The sequence below is a fragment of the Pseudochaenichthys georgianus genome, chromosome 19 (genome assembly GCF_902827115.2).
Source record: "Pseudochaenichthys georgianus chromosome 19, fPseGeo1.2, whole genome shotgun sequence".
Taxonomy (NCBI): domain Eukaryota; kingdom Metazoa; phylum Chordata; class Actinopteri; order Perciformes; family Channichthyidae; genus Pseudochaenichthys; species Pseudochaenichthys georgianus.
In genome coordinates this window covers 23690422-23708985 of record NC_047521.1, presented here as the reverse complement: position 1 = coordinate 23708985, position 18564 = coordinate 23690422, and the positions used below count along the sequence as shown (strand labels likewise).

Genomic DNA, 18564 nt, shown 5'->3' with positions numbered 1-18564 from the left:
TCAGACGTCAATGCGTCGGCATGCTTTAACCACAGTGCTCTTCGCATCATTGAACAGTGGCTCGAAAAAAAAAACCCACACACACAAACACTCCGACAGACACACACAAACACTCCGACAGACACACACCTTCCACATGCTGGAAAGCCTCTGCCAGTCACACACACTTCCATCAGCGCCTGGCCAGAGGAGCAGACGTTTAAACTTCATCTCTTTATATCTCAGGCTTTGACATTCTCTTAAATGACTGCCATCACTTCCTGTTGTTTATTAACCCCATTTCAACGATTAGTGCGTCCTACTTCCCTCTCTTCAGCTTGTGCTCTCCAGAACTGTTATAAACACTTGTGCGTCAGGTAAAGTTGGACGAGACATCATGCAAACTGAATGTTTTAGCTTTACAATAACACCTCTGAGGCCAGGCTCACAGATGCCAACCTCTGCAGCTTGGAGACAAAGCGTCAAAGAAATGGACGCCTAATAAGAGGATCTTAATGCCGGTGGTTCTGACATTTCACGTTTCACCAATCCCATTTCAATGTCCACATACTTTTGTCCATGAAACACACACGTGTGTATCAAAAGGGTTCGTCTTGGCTTTTGAAAAATGCCTCCATCTCTCACACTCTCGCCTTTTCATTTCAACCCGCATCTCTCCCTCTCGAAGATGAAAGCGTAAACAAACGATACATAGCTTGTTATTAACAACAGAGATCCTGCTCAGGCACGTAGCAACCGGCGCTACTAATTAAACAAGTTGTGTGTGTGTGTGTGTGTGTGTGTGTGTGTGTGTGTGTGTGTGTGTGTGTGTGTGTGTGTGTGTGTGTTGCACCAGTATGTATGACTAAAGCCTTTCATTGTCGTTTTCATTAGCGCCTTCTAATCATGGTAACCGTGACAAACCCTGAGTTTCTCTAATCATTCTATCAAGGCGAGGGGTGCACATGCTAACAGAGGTGGGGCGGCATGAGAAAACACATTTATCATTATGAGTGTTGAACACAGGCTGTGTGTGTGTGTGTGTGTTTGCAGCGGTGTGCGGGAATGTGTGGCAGCATCCAAGTGTGTGTGTGTGTGTGTCGAAAGGTGTTAAATAATGTGTGTTGCGGCGGGTGGGGGTGTTGTGGAGTCGTTTATCACTGTAATAACTGCATCAGGACTTTGTCCGGCTGGATTAATATGCTCGAGGTTCACGGGGAATCGGGACATAATCAATGCAAGTGATAAATATGATTAAAAGTGATTAATGATGATTAATGAAGGTCTCATCTCCATTACTTTCTCTCATTTCAAATCAGCTCCCATCACATACCCCAGTGTGTGCGTGTGTGTGTGTGTGTGTGTGTGTGTGTGTGTGTGTGTGTGTGTGAGGCTCCTTCCAGTGCCCAATCAAGCAAATCATCAGCTATAGAGCATTTGAATCAATTCAGCTGAAGAAGAACTTCTTGAAAATCAGCCGCGCCTTTCAGTGAGAACACAAACAGAAATCAGATGAATGAGCGGGGCTTGCCAATCACACTGATTATACTGACGCGGTATCAGAGGACTGACCTGAGTCTTTTGGAGCTCTCCGAAGCAGCTGGGCCGGGGGCCGACTTTCGCTTTCGGGGGCGACCGGGCCCCCGGCGGGCAGGACTACGAGACGTTTCCTCTTTCCTGCAGAGAGGGGAGGAGGAGGAGGAGGAGGAGGAGGAGGAGGAGGAGGAGGAGGAGGAGGAGGAGGAGGAGGAGGAGGAGGAGAGAGATCAAAGATGGAGTCCGGACAGCAGGAGAAATCAGGAGGAAACTTGTATCGGGTCAAACTGCATTAAGTATGAGCAGAAAGTCATGGAAAATCAGGGAGGATGCAGCATGACAGCAGAAATGCTGGAATGCACTGCTCAACATGAACAAAGAGAAGTGTGTGTGTGTGTGTGTGTGTGTGTGTGTGTGTGTGTGTGTGTGTGTGTGTGTGTGTGTGTGTGTGTGTGCTCACTGGTGGTCGTGTTTCCTCTGTAGCTTGGCCAGTTCTCTCTGTTTCTCTTTGTAGCGGCGCTGTAGCTCAGCCAGCTGGACACGCATGGACAGCTCCTCCCCTCCCATCGTCTCCATGGAGCCCTTCACTGGGCACACCTGACACACACACACACACACACACACACACACACACACACACACACACACACACACACACACACACACACACACACACACACACACACACACACGCACGCACACACACACACACAGAAAGCAGAGGAATGTCAATGCTGAACACAATCTGAGTTTAACAGTCGTTGGATGTGAGGTGGTCAGCTTGTGTTTGAGCAGCTCGATGATTGGATAGATCGATCTGTATTTTAGAAGATCTGTCCATGCAGGTGTTTATACATGTATGCTTAAAGTTAAGGTGTGATGGGATATAAAACAAGTGTAACCGTATAGAGAACTCTATCAGTGATTTCAAGGTTTTTAGGAAAATATTTCTGATAGTATGCATCTAAAAAAAAATGTTTTTGAATAACCCTGAATGCATTTAATATATTTCCTGTAGCCAGATTTATTTCTAGGACTGTTTAAAGAAAAGGTATGTTGATCCACCGTACGGCTTTCAGTCTCAAATCAGATTCAGTTCAAATTGAAAATAGCGTTGGTTGATCTTAGACTTTATAAAAATGTACTGTATTGTTTTTATTTCTGCACATAACTTCAATAATAAACCACAAACAATGCACCTCTCATTTAACTAAGAAGCCACAATAGTCATTTAATCTTACCATTGATAATAAAAATGATATTTGTCTGACTACTATTACTTAAAACACAGCATACGATACAGAGTTAGCCTGGAGGATTCTGATGTCTTAAGGTTACACTTAATGGTGTTCTGGGCACATTTTCTTAGCCTTCAGTTGCTTCATTTAAAGTAATAGATTAAACACACATATATGTATATATATATATATATATATATATATATATATTCTTCTGGTATCATATTTGGGATGCATTTTTTAAAGCTTAGTAAAATACCAAACAAATAAGGTGCGTGTCCAACAGTTGCAGCATGAATGATTGATGTGAACAAACACTCAGCGAAGCCTCACCGGCTCGTGGCGAGGCGTCCAGCTGCACTTCCTGCGCAGGTCGAGCCTCTTCCTGATTGGACACTGCCGGTCCGCCCCCACGTTTACAGCCCCTCCCCCCACCTCCAGGGCCCGGGCGGCCGCCAGCGACGCCAGACTGTGGAGGTCGAAGGTCAGCATGTCCTCACCTGCAAGGAGACGGATGGCTTTGGGATTAGATCGAGACATCACAGCGGCTGACACGGCGTATAAAACATGCTGCGCGCTCAACGCAGCTATTTCTGGAACGATGCAACCGTGCCTCGAAAAGTGGTGATATTTATGATATTAGCTGTGTAGTTTATTTGATGTATACTGGTGTTCCTGCTTAATAGCACACACACACACACACACACACACACACACACACACACACACACACACACACACACAACACACACACACACACACACACACACACACACACACACACACACACACACACACACACACACACACACACACACACACACACACACACACACATGGGGGGGGGGGGGGGGGGGAGCGGTAGAGAAACGATCTCTACATCTGTCACTGTCATTAACTCTGTCATTGTCACAGCACCAGCGGATGAAACAGAATATTCATGACACACACACACACACACACACACAAAAACAGACACACACACACACACACACACACACACACACACACACACACACACACACACACACACACACACACACACTAAAACAGACACACAAACATAGACAAATCAAACACACTCACTCAACTGAACACACACGTGCATCTAAAACATTTTCGCTGAGCCTCGCAGACATGAGTGTGTGAGAGAGGAGGGAGGAAGGAGAGAAGGAGAAGGAGAGGTGTAGGGAGAGAGGAGGGAGGAAGAGGAGGAGGAGGAGAAGTGAAGCGCAGTGAGAAGAAGGGAGGGAGGGGATGGGGAGTAAAGGGGAGGAGAAGCAATAAGAGGCAAAGTGTTTATTGAGCTATCTATTTATTCTCCTACATCTCCTCATTATGGACATGGACAGAATCCAATTTCCCCTTCAAGGAAAGGAGGAGAGGTGAGGAGAAGAGAGGACGGGAAGAAGAAGAGGAAGGAAAGAAGGAGAGGTGATAAGATAATAGAGGAAGGACAGGAAGAGAGGAGAGGCAAAGAAAGGAAGGAGATAAGGAAAAGGAATATGGGAGAAGAGTTAAGAAGGAAAAAAAAGGAAAGGAGGAGAGGGAGAGAAGAGAGCAAGGAAGGAAGAGAGGAAGTAGGAAAGAAAAGGAAATAATTGAGAAGTAAAGGAAAGGAAGGGAGAGGAGAGGAAAGGAAACAAAAGGAAAGGATGGGAAATGGAAGGAAAGAAGGGGAAAGGAAAAGGAAGCAAAGGAAATGAAGATAAGGAAGAAAGGGAAAGGAAAGGAATGAAATAAAAAGGAAAGGCAAGAAAGGAAAGGAAATAGATAGAGATGAAATGATTGGAAGAGAGGAGAGAATAGAAAGGATAAGGTTTACTGGATCACTCTCAGTCTGCGCACTGGAGCTGCACGGCCTATTCACTGACATCTGACGTTATTAAAACCTCTGTGTGTGTGTGTGTGTGTGTGTGTGTGTGTGTGTGTGTGTGTGTGTGTGTGTGTGTGTGTGTGTGTGAGTGAGAGACAGAAATGCAGTAAACATAGAGAAAGAAGAGGAAGGATGGAGTCTTCATCCACGAAAAAGAAACAAACGGGTGAGAGACGGCCAGGTGAGAGGGGGGAGCAGGTGAGAGGGGGGAGACAGAGAGGCTTTGTCCTGTCCCGCCTCACAGAGGTCACCGCCGTCTCATCTGTCAGACCTCTGAGCCAATGGCACGCTCCGATTACCCTGACAGGATGACATCACCGCTGACATCACCACGCCCGGTTTGGAGGATGACCACGATCAATAGATACCTTCCGCCCACAATGCACCACACACACACACGCCACACACACACTCACACACACACACATCTCTGCACAGTAATAACACCACACTGGGTCCCTAAAGGGTGTGAGTGGTGTAATAAGAGGAAGCACAGGGGAAGAAACTAAAACAGTGGAGGAAAATTAAAAACCATTACAGTTAATATGGGCCTGGTCGTCATTAAGGGCCATTAAGGATGCTTATCGAGCTGAAACTTAAAGGGGTACGATGACACACACAGCTCCTCCATGTCTGTGGACAGAAGTAATGCTGCTTATACTAAATAATTAAGCTATAGTAAAACCATTTGATTTCTCCTTAATGTAGTATGTGTGTCCTTTTTATAACAACAAGACGATGTCATTTATATTAAGGTAAGATATTAGAAGGAGAGTCGCGACGGCTATTTGGCGAGTCAAGTGGAGGAACGTTAAAATACATTTTCATGCGATAATGGCAGAACATGCTTTTTAGTGTCTCTATTTTAAATCACAATAGATTCAGAATCGTTAGGATTTGGACTGAATATCAAGGAATGACTATTTCCTGGAATCGTACAGACCAGACGATACATCTAGAAAAAGAATCAGCACAAGTGTAATAAATAGAAAGTAATTGCTTGTTGCAACTGTAAAGGATACACACAATTACTCTTTGGCTCAATTTCACAGATGTTACACAAACATTCAAAGATTTAAAAGACTGTGAAAACACGGAGACTTTAATTAAATGTATCAAGTCAACAGATTTCACATAACTGTGTTAGGTAGATACTATTAAGTTTAAATAAAGAATATTAGGTTAAACGTAATTGTATTGCTTTTAACCAACGTAATACAGTTATGTGACATTTGTTGACGACATCATTGTAATTAAAGCCAACGTTTGAGTTTCCCAGTGCAATGTTGGCGTAGTGTAAATACAAGTAATGCTGCTAATTCATCCTGGAGCGGGAACGGGTCTCTTGATTCCCTAATCTGTAATTGCGATCTCCTGCAAACGGCTGAGATATCTTCCGCGTGGAGGAGCGGCATTAATGCATCTGTCTGGGATCGGTTTCATCTCCCGGCCGCATTCGGGATGACAACACCGCCACGAGCGGTATTAATAATATTCCATGCAGCGCGGACAGGGCGGCGTTCAAATAGATGTGTTGCAATCTGGAGAAAACGCTTTCCACGCCGCGACAGGACTTATTGATTTCACACCTATTACACATGCTAAGCACGTGCGCGCACATGTAAACAAATGCACACACGGTATCTCTCTCACACACACACACACACACACACACACACACACACACACACACACACACACACACACACACACACACACACACACACACACACACACACACACACACACACACACACACACACACACACACACACACACAGCGACTTGTGATTTTTTACACTTATTAATTCTGTCGACAGGGCGGCTTGCAGAGGCAGGATTTACACACGAGATGACATTGGTTTAATAAAAGAAGAGAAAGGAGAGAGGAGAAGCAGGTGAGGTGGGAGACATAACAAAGAGGGAGGAGGTGGAGAGACACATGGACTCTGATGGAGGAGCGCCGGGATTCATCTGGGATTACTTAACAGTTTACGCACACACTCCGCCGCACATGCACACACACAAATGCATGCAAACACACACACACACAGACACACACACACACACACACACACACACACACACACACACACACACACACACACACACACACACACACACACACACACACACACACACACACACACACACACAGATGCTGGCATAAATAAAAACACTTTCTCTCAGAGGGACGAGGGGAAAATAGGAGCGCTTAAAGGAGAAGTGTTTTAAAGGAAAGGGTCTAATTAGCAAAGCAAGATGCCAGAGCCTCGGGGACACGCTGGGCAAAGTGTGCGTGTGTGTGTGTGTGTGTGTGTGCGCCTGTGTGTCTGTTAATGTGTATGTCCTGGCTTCTGTCTGAAGCTCAGCTAATTTGTCCATCTCTGTGTCCCCATTAAACACACACACACACACACACACACACACACACACACACACACACACACACACACACACACACACACACACACACACACACACACACACACACACACACACACACACACACACACACACACACACACACACACACACACACACACACACACACACCTCCCAGAGGAGAAAAGATGGTCTACGGGCAAGAAACAGAGTCAGAGCAGAGGAAGTAAGCAGGGCAGCGAGTGGGAAAATGTGTGTGTGTGTGTGTGTGTGTGTGTGTGTGTGGGTGTGTGTGCGTGTGAGAGTGCGTGAGTGTGTGAGTGTGTTTGTGTGTTTGTGTGTGTGTGCGTGCACATGTGTCTGTTAATGTGTATGTCCTGGCTCATTTGTCCATCTCTGTGTCCCCATTAAACACACACACACACACACACACACACACACACACACACACACACACACACACACACACACACACACACACACACACACACACACACACACACACACACACACACACACACACACACACACACACACACACACATACACCTCCCAGAGGAGAAAATATGGTCTACAGGCAAGAAACAGAGTCAGAGCAGAGGAAGTAAGCAGGGCAGCGAGTGGGAAAATGTGTGTGTGTGTTTGTGTGTGTGTGTGTGTGTGTGTGTGTGTGTGTGTGTGTGTGTGTGTGTGTGTGTGTGTGTGTGTGTGTGTGTTGAGGTCCACATCTGGATTGCACACTTCCGAGGCCCCGCTGTGTGTGTTCATGTGTGTCTATGTAGTCAGGAAAATAATTAGGCTATAGTGCATTTGTTGATTTGTCCTTGATCTAATTTTATACGTTTTCTTGTCCTTTTTATGACAACAAGATGATGTCATTTGTACACGGGACCTATTTAAAACGGATCCTGGATACGGTACAATTATTTGGTGTGTCAATTTCTCTGAACACAATTTGGCGATTTTTTGATAATCAGCCAACGTTGAAGTAATTCTTCATGCAAAATGGTAGAACATGCATTTTGACTATCAAGTGATTTGCAATTCAAGTGAATTGGGTCGGAATAGACAAGAAAGAGATTTCTCTATTTTCTGGAATTATGTAGACCAAGAAATAAATATATAAAAAAGAACCAACAGTTTCACTATAAGAAATAGAAAGGACTGGAAAGTATACACTAAATTACTTTTTGGCTCAATTTCAGAGAAAATTCACAGACTTTCAAATATTCCGATTTTAAATTATGACATCACGTTGGAAGGCCTCTTTGTTTCTGTATGCGGGATTGTGGGAAACGGTATTTCGATCTCTCCGTCTGTACACACAAACTGAAAGATTGACAATCCAGCTGACTTTGACTTGAAGGCCTCAGCAGAACAAAACAGAACCATCACATGAACTCACCCGCAGCGTCTTTCTCTCTGCTCCTCTGTTGGATCTCCAGCTCAGCCAGTTCTCCCAGTATCTCCATGCCGTGGTGTGGGGGGGGGCTGGGGGCCCTGACGGCAGGAGCAGGAGGGTACAAGGCATCCCTGGAGGCGCATAGAGTGGCAGCGATCAGGAGCTCCAGGCTCCACATGTAAGCGCCTTGTGTCTGGGCTGCTGTGCCCGGGGTGGGGGGGAGGAGGGTGTCAGAGGTGGGGGGAGGACCAGGAGAAACACACCTTACTTCCACTGAGTTTTCGCCTGGAATCTCCTTCTCCTCCTCCTCCTCCTCATCCTCCACCACCTCTACATTCTCTCCTTCTTTGTCCTCCTCCTTCTCCTCTACTAACACAGTACATTCTGTTGGTTCAGGCCCCAGCTGTTCTCCCTCCATGTCCTCTATTCCATGTTTATTATCATCCTCCTTCTCTTTGGATATTTGGGGCTCCTCCAGGCCGGCCTTCTGGCCCGGGCAGCCCAGAGAGAGCTCTACTTTTAGGGTTTTGCCCGTGGCGGGGCAAGCTGAGTCTTGGATCAGAGCTGCGGAAGGGCATGGCGGCAATCCAGAAATCTCGCTCTTGGGCTCGGAGAATCCTTTCACTTCCACCCTGCTCTCTTCCTTCTCCTCGATCACAACTGTACTCCGGGATTCCACAACTTCGCAGTCTCTATCTTCTTCTTCTTCTTCCCCCCTCTCCTCTTCTACGGTGATGTGGAACTGATGTGGGCGGGGCTTGGACTCGGGCTCTGCTGGCTCCGCCTCCACCGTGGCTTGTTGGGCCAATCGAGCTTCCGGAGGCGAGGGTCCGGCCTTGTAACCCATGGTGATCGGAGGGTAGGTGTAAACAGGTGGTAGGTCTGGAGGAAAGAAGAAAAAGCCGACGTCAAATAGCAAATAAAACCATTTCACTATCGGACAAACTGTACAAAATAATATTAAAAATAATCAGAAAATAGAGAATCTCTGTGTCTTTAAGTGAGGCCCTTTCCCTTTTCGTATTCATTGCCATTCTGTTCAGGCAGAGGATGACGCGCGTGATTACAGTCGGCATAATACACTGACAGCAGGGTGCCGAAAACACACAGTGTCTGCTCGTGTGTGTGTGTGTGTGTGTGTGTGTGTGTGTGTGTGTGTGTGTGTGTGTGTGTGTACAGTAGTGTAAAGTATATGTTTTGGATGTGTGTGTGTGTGTGTGTGTGTGTGTGTGTGTGTGTGTGTGTGTGTGTGTGTGTGTGTGTGTGTGTGTGTGTGTGTGTGTGTGTGTGTGTGTGGGTGTGTGTGTGTGTGTGTGAGTGAGTGTATAGATCTATGTGGGATATTGATGACACCCTGCCGTTTTCCTGTGATTGCAGCGCTGGCCCTGTCACCCCTGCGCTTTCTGTTATTGATGGTATCCCTCCGCCCCCCTGACAACACAGCCAGATGAATGCATATCCTTCCGCCTGTTCTTTCTCAAGGACCCCTGAAGGATAAGGAGAGCCCATCTGAAGATCCCTCTGACCTTCGTCTCGTGACACACATGCAAGCTTAAAAACACACACACACACAGGTGCACTATGGCAGGTCAAACACACACACACTGAGTGCCCATATGCTTTCTTTGACCTTAATGACTGACCTGCCCGCTGTCCCTCTTTAGCTCTCTGAGGAAAAATGCTCACACACAAACACACACTCAAGGGCACACAGAGCAAGGGATCGGCCACGCTTCAAAGACCGGTGCTACATTTCTGCAGCAGCATCCTCTATCGTACTCTCTTTTTTCTGTCCCACTACACCTTTCTATATCTGTCTCTTTCAACCTGCTGATAAAGTTTTTGTTTTTAAAATCAGAGTAGGAGGGGTGCAGGAACAAGTCCTAAAACCCAGGATTGAGTTAGCATTTACCAACTTCCTGTTGCCTTGTCCTAAAGTTATCATTTTTTAGCACAAGGTCTATTTATGGTTGGACGCCTGAAATCACTTCTATGGTTAACACAAGCTGAAGAGATGTTGATGTTTTGTTCTACGACATAAAAATGTTCGGTAAAAAGGTAAAAAATGGGACCACTAAACGTCATCACGGCGAACATTAGCTGTCTTTAGCTTAGCGGTACTGGCGCGTAAATTAGCTCATATAGCCTAATGTTAACTTTTTACTCCCACTAAAAATAACATAAAGTTGTGTTAATATGTGGAGAATATTGTGCTGAAGAGATGTGTAAGTGTGTGTAATATCTTATTTTTGGCAATAATCCAAAATCCAATAGAAAAATCCCAGGAGCCCTTGCTGTTGCCAACTTCCTATTGGCCTACAAAAAGACGTCATCACTACACCATTCTATTCCCAAAGTTAAAATATCTACACACTCACCTGGCTCTAGGGATTGTGGGTAGTCCTGCGGTGGCTGTCCCTCCCCTCGGTCACTGCCCCTCTCCAGCCCCTTAGAGAGGTGTGAGGGGGCGGGGCTTAGGGCTGGGGAGCGAGGCGCCGCCGCCGCAGGGCTCGGCGCGGGGGTCAGGGGGTTCGGAGGGTGAGAGCGCCGGGACGGGGAGTGGTAGCACGGAGACTGGCGGCTGCTGGGACACATCCCCGGGGAGGGGGTGGGCGTCTTGGGTGGAGGGGGCGTGTGGGAGAAGGGTTTGGCCACATGAGAGGAGGCGCTGGACGAAGAGGAAGGAGTTCTGGATACAGACGATTCATGGGGAGATTCCTCTATTGTGATAGCATGCTCCTCGTGTTTTCTCTGTAGATGAGGAAGCAGAGAGGGAAGAGTAAATCATCATCAAATTTAATTTTCTGATATTTCCTGCATACAATCTCAAGCAGTCTGCCTAAATTACAATATAGTTAAACACAATATAAACAAAAACCATCAAATAGTCTTCTAAAAAGCCACACTGTGAGGTCGCCAAATTTCTGAAGAAGAGAAAGTAATTGGCGTACATAATTAGTGCTGAGTAAGACTTGCATTGTCTTCTTCTGTCAAAAAGTCCTGACTATATAAAAATATGTTAACAGCATTTCACAAGTTCACACTACAATGTAACCTCTCCCGATGTGTTCTATTTCAAATGCAATATGTGTGTAATGAAATGCATCGTATTGGTTACCTGTGCTATTGAGTGTCGCTGCATGTGCTCCATGGCTCTCTGCTGCTGCTGGTGCTGGTGCTGCAGGGCGTAGAGCTCCTGCTGACGGAGGAATGAGGAGCGGGAGTAGACTTGGTGGTGCTGCAGGTGAGAGGGAGGGCCTCTGCCTCCGTACACCGGGGGCCACAGACCTGACTGCTCCAACACATCTGGAGAGGCAGACAAAGAAAAAGAGTTGGATGTGAATAATAGAACGTGGGTGCAAAAAGAAAAGGGAGGAAGACATTTCTGTCTGCATGTCGCTAAACACTCAGAATAAGCAACAAGTTGGGACACACAGGTTTGCAGCGGTGCAGGGAAGTCATACAGATCCAAACAGCTCCTTCTTTACATGTTGGCTTGCAGGACACTCGGCCACTTTAACTAAAACATGTAACAACTGTGAACCGTATGTTGGGCGCAATCAATCAATCCATGCTTTACCTCCTCCATTCACCTACTTGAACTCTTTCTTTTTTTATCACTATTCAGGGAAACACTCGTTTTCTGCAGAGCCCCAACCCTGGGCACATACTGTATGAGTTAGGACACACACACACACACACACACACACACACACACACACACACACACACACACACACACACACACACACACGCACGCACACACGCACGCATGCACACACGCACGCACGCGCGCACGCACACACACACACACACACACACACACACACACACACACACACACACACACACACACACCTCCTTGGCTGCCTTGTCGCTGGGAACCTTTGTTCTGTGAGATTAGCCTGAGTGGGCTAATGTTTCCCAGGGGAAGGGTTCAGTGGATGCACTTCCCCTCTCTGCAGGAACTCCCACGGAGCGAGGCAAGGGAGGCGGGAGATAATTAAATTTCACAGCCTGTTTGCAAAGCAGCGTTGACACACACGCACGCACACACACACACACACACACACACACACACACACACACACACACACACACACACACACACACACACACACACACACACACACACACACACACACACACACACACACACACACACACACACACACACACACACACACACACACACACACACACACACACACACACACACAAAGACACGCACACTTCTTCTCCCTCTAGAAATGGCTAAGATGTACAATACAACCCCATAACACTAAGCAACTGTCTTCTTTTGTTCCAGTTATGAGCACAACTAACTTTAGCTGCCCGTACACACACACACACACACACACACACACACACACACACACACACACACACACACACACACACACACACACACACACACACACACACACACACACACACACACACACACACACACACACACACACACACACACACACACACACACACACACACACACACACACACACGCACACACACACACACACACACGAAGTCCAGTGCTCCACCACACAAGAGATGAGCGCCAGTTGAAATGGTTTGCATAACGCTTGGCACATGCAGAGGGCGGCGATGGAATAGCTGCTCCCATTAACGAAGCTATAAAACACGGTCCCACTGACAGAGGGACTTAGTTGAGCATTATATTATGATTAGCCAATGATACTAAAACTCTGGGAGAGCAATGGCAGCGGCTCCGATGGTACAAAGCGAGAGAAGGAGAGAGCGAAGGGGGCAGTGAGTGTCTGTGTGTGTTGTAAGAAAAGATGCTTAGACTACCGAGGTGATGATGAGGCCCGGGCTCTGTCGGGAGGACCACCAGCTGGGAGTTGGGGTCTTGGGTGAGCGACCCCATGACGGGCTGCAGACCCGCTGGGAAGCCGGGGCTCATCGCCACGTGACTCAGACCTGGAAAACAATGTATTTAGTCAAATGAGGAAAGCATTTACATACTTATTTTAGTTCTCTGAAAAGGTCGCGGTTTGCATCAGGAATGGAGCATGTGGAATCCACTGAACCAAAAGCTAAACATGTGTGTCTTTTGCCAGGTGTGTCATGGCAAGATGTTATTACTTACATTAAAGTAAGAAACAACGTTATATTGTGGCTTGACTTGGTTGACTGATGATATGAATATGATTTGATGACAAAAAAGTTTGTTGTTGTTGTAAACCTATGTTCTGTCAATAAAGGTTTGTAAATGTACAGTTTTAAACACCTGGGTTTCTTACATTAAAACATGAGTTAAACATGAAAGCATGATGAACAATGGCCACATGGTTGAACAAAAGACACGTGAAAACAATAATCAATAATACATCCGAAAGACCTTTCACACACCACTGACTTACATGTGCTCTAAAGACAGACAATGTTCTATGTATTAAGCACTGCGGGTTTGCTGCAACTTACTTGTTTTAAATTAAGACTGTAGACTTTAAGGTTTTACCGCTGCCTTTTAAATCTAATATCTTACACTGCACTGTCACTTTGGTTTTTGTGTTTTATACCTGTCTTACTCTATCTATGTGTCTTCTCTTGGTGTTTAAACAAGTTTTAAAATGTATTTTATATACCGTACTTTTCGGACTATAAGCCGCGACTTTTTTCCCCATTTGTTGTGTACAGCTAACGGCCACTAGGGAACCTCCTAAATCTATGGATTTTACAGGTAACATTAACCACCTTTAACACTATGGGCTCTAGGACCGGTCCGCGCCCGCCACCTCTAAGCGGCGGGCTCCAGCAGGAAAAGCTAGAGGCCGGAAAAGAGTGAGACAGGTAGCGCGCCAAAGTGAAAGTGGAACCGAGAGACGGAACGAGAGCAAGACAGACGGACAATTTAGCTGCTGCGGCTTATATGCAGGTGCGCTTTATAGTCCGAAAAGTACGGTAATCCTTCTGCTGCCATATATCTTAATTTGTTCAATGTTTATTGGAAGGCACTTTAAATTGCCTTGTTTTAAAAATGTGTGGGACACAGATAAACTTTCCATGCCCATACAACATTATGATACGCCCCTCCACTCCGCTCTACTCACCGTAGGAGTGTCCCATCCAGAGGGAGGGACTTCCTGTGCGTTGCATCCAGTGGTGGTGGGCCGGATGAGCGTGAGCGGCCGGGTCCGACCCCAACCTGCTCGCCCCCCCGGGAACCAGGAGGTGAGAGGTCAGGTCACCGTGGCAACTACTGGAAGGGTGTATCCGGGCGAACTCCACGCGCTCCTTGTTTTCCCTGTTGAGGCGTTGAACTTTGTCATTATCTTCATTATCCCTCTTATAGTCACCATCACCATCATTATGATCATTATCTTCATCCTTGTCATCTTCATTACCACTACTACCATTATAATCATCAAGAAAAAGGAAAATGCGATGGCAACAGGAACAGCTATCATCTTGTGCCCGGTCTATGAGTTCTCATTATATGTTTTCTTCCCCTAATATGACTACATAATAAGAGCCTGATACTTCAGAGACATTCGTATTAGTCCCTGTAACATTAATGCACCACATCTCATCTTAGAGAGGGGGGGGGGGGGAGCGAGTGAGGGGGTACAGAAATACCACATCAAAGGGTGAGAAGAGTAAATGGAGTGAGGGGATGAGAGAAAAGAGAAGCAGAGCCGCAGACTGGGAGAGAGAATAAAAGAAGTGCAGCTTATCAGACGAGAAGAAAACCTGAATAGATGCTACCGTGTGCACGTGTGCGTGGTTGTGTGTGTGTGTGTGTGTGTGTGTGTGTGTGTTTACCTCATGATCATTTCTCTGTCCAGATGATGAAGGTTGATCTGCTCCTCTGTCATCCTCTTCCTCTCCTCTGCCTCCCGACCCAGAGGATACATGGGGCGTGATACTGCTGTAACACAATCAAAGTGACATTAAATATCATGACAGTGTTTCAGACAAGTACATCTGAAAGACTGAAGACTATGTGCAGACGCTCGCACACATAATCTCATATAGTGATTTTCTTTGTGTGCCAGAAAGTGTTCCTTTTTCTTGTATACCAATCAACCCTCCACATGCTGCATACAACTATTCAAATGACACTTCAGGAATGGTTTCTGTATCCTGGGCGTTGCAGTCATTAGACAGGCTGTGTCCATGTGTGTAGAAGGTGTAATATCAGTGTAATTATGGTGTAATATCAGTGTAATATCAGTGTAATTATGGTTTAATATCAGTGTAATATCAGTGTAATATCAGTGTAATTATGGTTTAATATCAGTGTAATATAGGTGTAATATCAGTGTAATATCAGTGTAATATCAGTGTAATTATGGTTTAATATCAGTGTAATATAGGTGTAATATCAGTGTAATATAGGTGTAATTATGGTGTAATATCAGTGTAATTATGGTTTAATATCAGTGTAATATCAGTGTAATTATGGTTTAATATCAGTGTAATTATGGTGTAATATCAGTGTAATTATGGTGTAATATCAGTGTAATATCAGTGTAATTATGGTTTAATATCAGTGTAATATAGGTGTAATATCAGTGTAATTATGGTTTAATATCAGTGTAAGGTGTAATATCAGTGTAATATAGTTGTAATATCAGTGTAATTATGGTTTAATATCAGTGTAATATCAGTGTAATTATGGTTTAATATCAGTGTAATAATGGTGTAATATCAGTGTAATTATGGTTTAATATCAGTGTAATATAGGTGTAATATCAGTGTAATTATGGTTTAATATCAGTGTAATTACAGTGTAACATGGGTATAATATGGGCGCAATAGGAATGTAATAATAGTGTAATATTGCTGTTATTTGGGTGTAATATGGGTCTAATAACAGTGTAATATGCGTTTAAAATGAGTTTAATTTGGATGTAATAACGGAATAATATAGGTGTAACACGGATGTATTAATGTCTACTATGTATGAAACAGCAATCAATAAATGTTCCAAAATATTTATATGTGAATGCCCATTTAAAGCGTAAAAGCAGAAGCTGTTTGAGTCTAAAGGTCGGACATGCTTAAAGCTTCTCTGCTAATTTGTCTTAATTTGGCCGGTTAATTACGGAAATAAGTCCTCAGTAAACATCAAAAAAGGACCCAGAGATATAAGATACTGTGCACACCCCCCCCCCCCCCCCCGCCTTAATGAAGCCCAGAGCACAGAAATAGCATTAATTGACTTTCAGAGCAAGGAGCATTAATGATGTCTGACCTTTCATGCTGGGCAGCACCCTGCCCTGTCTGCTGTGTCCGGGGGTGTTGTCTGGGGAACGATGGGGGGGCCTGGCTACCGCGACCGCAATACCCACCGGAGGCTGTCGCACCTCCCCCTCACCTGCCTCCCCCGCCTCCTTCCCCCCTCGCTCTCCCCTCTCGCCCTCATTAGCAGAGCCTCGGCGAGGAGGCAGCGACTGTTTGGGAGGGTCTTGCTGAAAGCTGTTGCTTTTAGCTCCTCCTCCCTTGTCCCCTTTCTCTGATCTCTCTCCACCCTGCTTGAGGCAGCCCAGGCCTCCAAATGGGCCTCGGTGTGGCAGCAGAAGAGGCTGCTGGGAGCTGTAGTTCATTAGGTTCTTCATGGCACTGCCCTCGCTCTCCGCGTTCTGGTCACTGTTTGGAGCTCTGGAGCTGATCCCTCTTACTTCACTGTTACCACCTGATGCATGATGGGAGCCTTTCCTCTGGTCCTCTTGAAAACCCCCTTGAGCCCCCCAGGAAGATGCAGTCTGTCCTCCATCTCTTCCCCTCTCTTCGGTACTTCCTCCATGGCTGCTGTGCTGCTGGTGCCGTATCCTTGCCACCTTTTGTCCTTCCCTTTGAGACGCCGACCCCGACCCCGACCTCCCATCAGGACCTGAGAGGGAACAATCCCTAAATGAAGGAGTTGAGCTATTCTTGGATGTCCCCTGTCCGGCACTAGGCTGCGTCCCCTGGGCCTCGAGTGGGAGCGAGGGCCGGTAAACGTCGTCCACCACCTCTACGTCTCTGAAGGATGTGTCCAGGCTGCAGGACGTCAGCTCGGGCTGCCCGTTGGGTTTGTTGAAGTGCTGCGTCTGGTGGCTCCAGTCGGGAGGTTTGTCGGCTTTTCCATATCCCAACTGCTGCTGGTGCGGCTGGGATTTGTCCTTCTTTTGGCAACTCATTCGACTGTGATGTTGAGAGGAACTGTCATAGGATCCTTCTCCACTCTTCTCATCTGACTTTCTCCCACCTCCTCCTCCCGCTCCACGACAGTCGGAGGCGGACAGGTCTCCAAGTGGCCCAGCTGAGGGTACATAAGTCGGGTTGATTGCTTTCCCGTCCCTGCCGGACCCTCCAGATGCTGGATCTTTGGAGGGCGTGAGGGTAAGAGGGGCTGGGGGACAGTAAAACTCCGGATGAGGGTGGTGATGTGCATGGTGTAGCCACCCTGTGGAGCCCATGTGCAAAGCGTGAGGAGGAGGAGGTGGCGGAGGGGGAGGAGGCATGGAGTACGAAGTCACAGAGTGAGGGTTTGGAGGCGCCAATATGGCCGATGCTGCACCTCTTCTCATACATTCATTAGAAGAAGAAGCTGAGGATTCGCTGATCCTCATCTCCCCGTTTACGGAGCCATCCTTGGAGCAGCGCCTGCCTGATGGAGGTCTGCCAGCGCCACCACTGCAGCTGCTCAGAGATCTGTCCCTCCCTCCCGTCTCTGCTGTCGGACCCCCGCTGGACAGTTTACAGGCACTCATGTGTTTCTCCTGACTGTCACTGTACTCCTTGTGTCGCTCCAGAGGGTGTCTGTGGTCCTCCTCCCTGCCTGTGAGGTGAGGAAGAAGAGCGTGGTGAGGGTGAGGGTGAGGGTGGGGGTACGCTTGGTGGTGGTGGGCGGCCGGAGGGTTCGTTTGGTGGTGGTGGTGTTGTTGTTTGTCTTTGCTCTCCTGGTGCCGCTCCTTGCTGCTCGATCGCTCCTTCGCCTTCGACGCGGATGATACTCCTTTCTCGCCGACGTCCTTGGTGCTCTTCCCGCCTCCCCCGTTGTCCGTCTCTCGGCTGCAGGAGCCAAGTGGGTGGCCTGGTCTGGAGAGGGGGGGGAGGCTGTGACTGGTGGAGAGCAGGGGGGGCTGGGGAGGAAGGCCTCTCAGGTAGAAGTGATCTGGAGGAAAATAAATTAA

At 46.8% G+C, this 18564-nt stretch overlaps 1 protein-coding gene across 1 annotated transcript in view; it reads right to left on the bottom strand.

Annotated features, from left to right (window-relative positions):
• Positions 1-18564, bottom strand: part of bahcc1b (BAH domain and coiled-coil containing 1b) — a 51945-nt gene that overhangs the window by 17493 nt on the left and 15888 nt on the right. Inside the window, exons 2-11 of the mRNA XM_071206742.1 lie at positions 16641-18545; positions 15206-15311; positions 14494-14687; positions 13232-13360; positions 11535-11722; positions 10795-11167; positions 8420-9298; positions 3087-3253; positions 1976-2112; positions 1552-1656 (exon numbers count right to left, since the gene is read on the bottom strand). Coding sequence (XP_071062843.1) covers positions 1552-1656; positions 1976-2112; positions 3087-3253; positions 8420-9298; positions 10795-11167; positions 11535-11722; positions 13232-13360; positions 14494-14687; positions 15206-15311; positions 16641-18545 — 4183 coding nt within the window. The remainder of the gene's footprint in view (positions 1-1551; positions 1657-1975; positions 2113-3086; positions 3254-8419; positions 9299-10794; positions 11168-11534; positions 11723-13231; positions 13361-14493; positions 14688-15205; positions 15312-16640; positions 18546-18564) is intronic.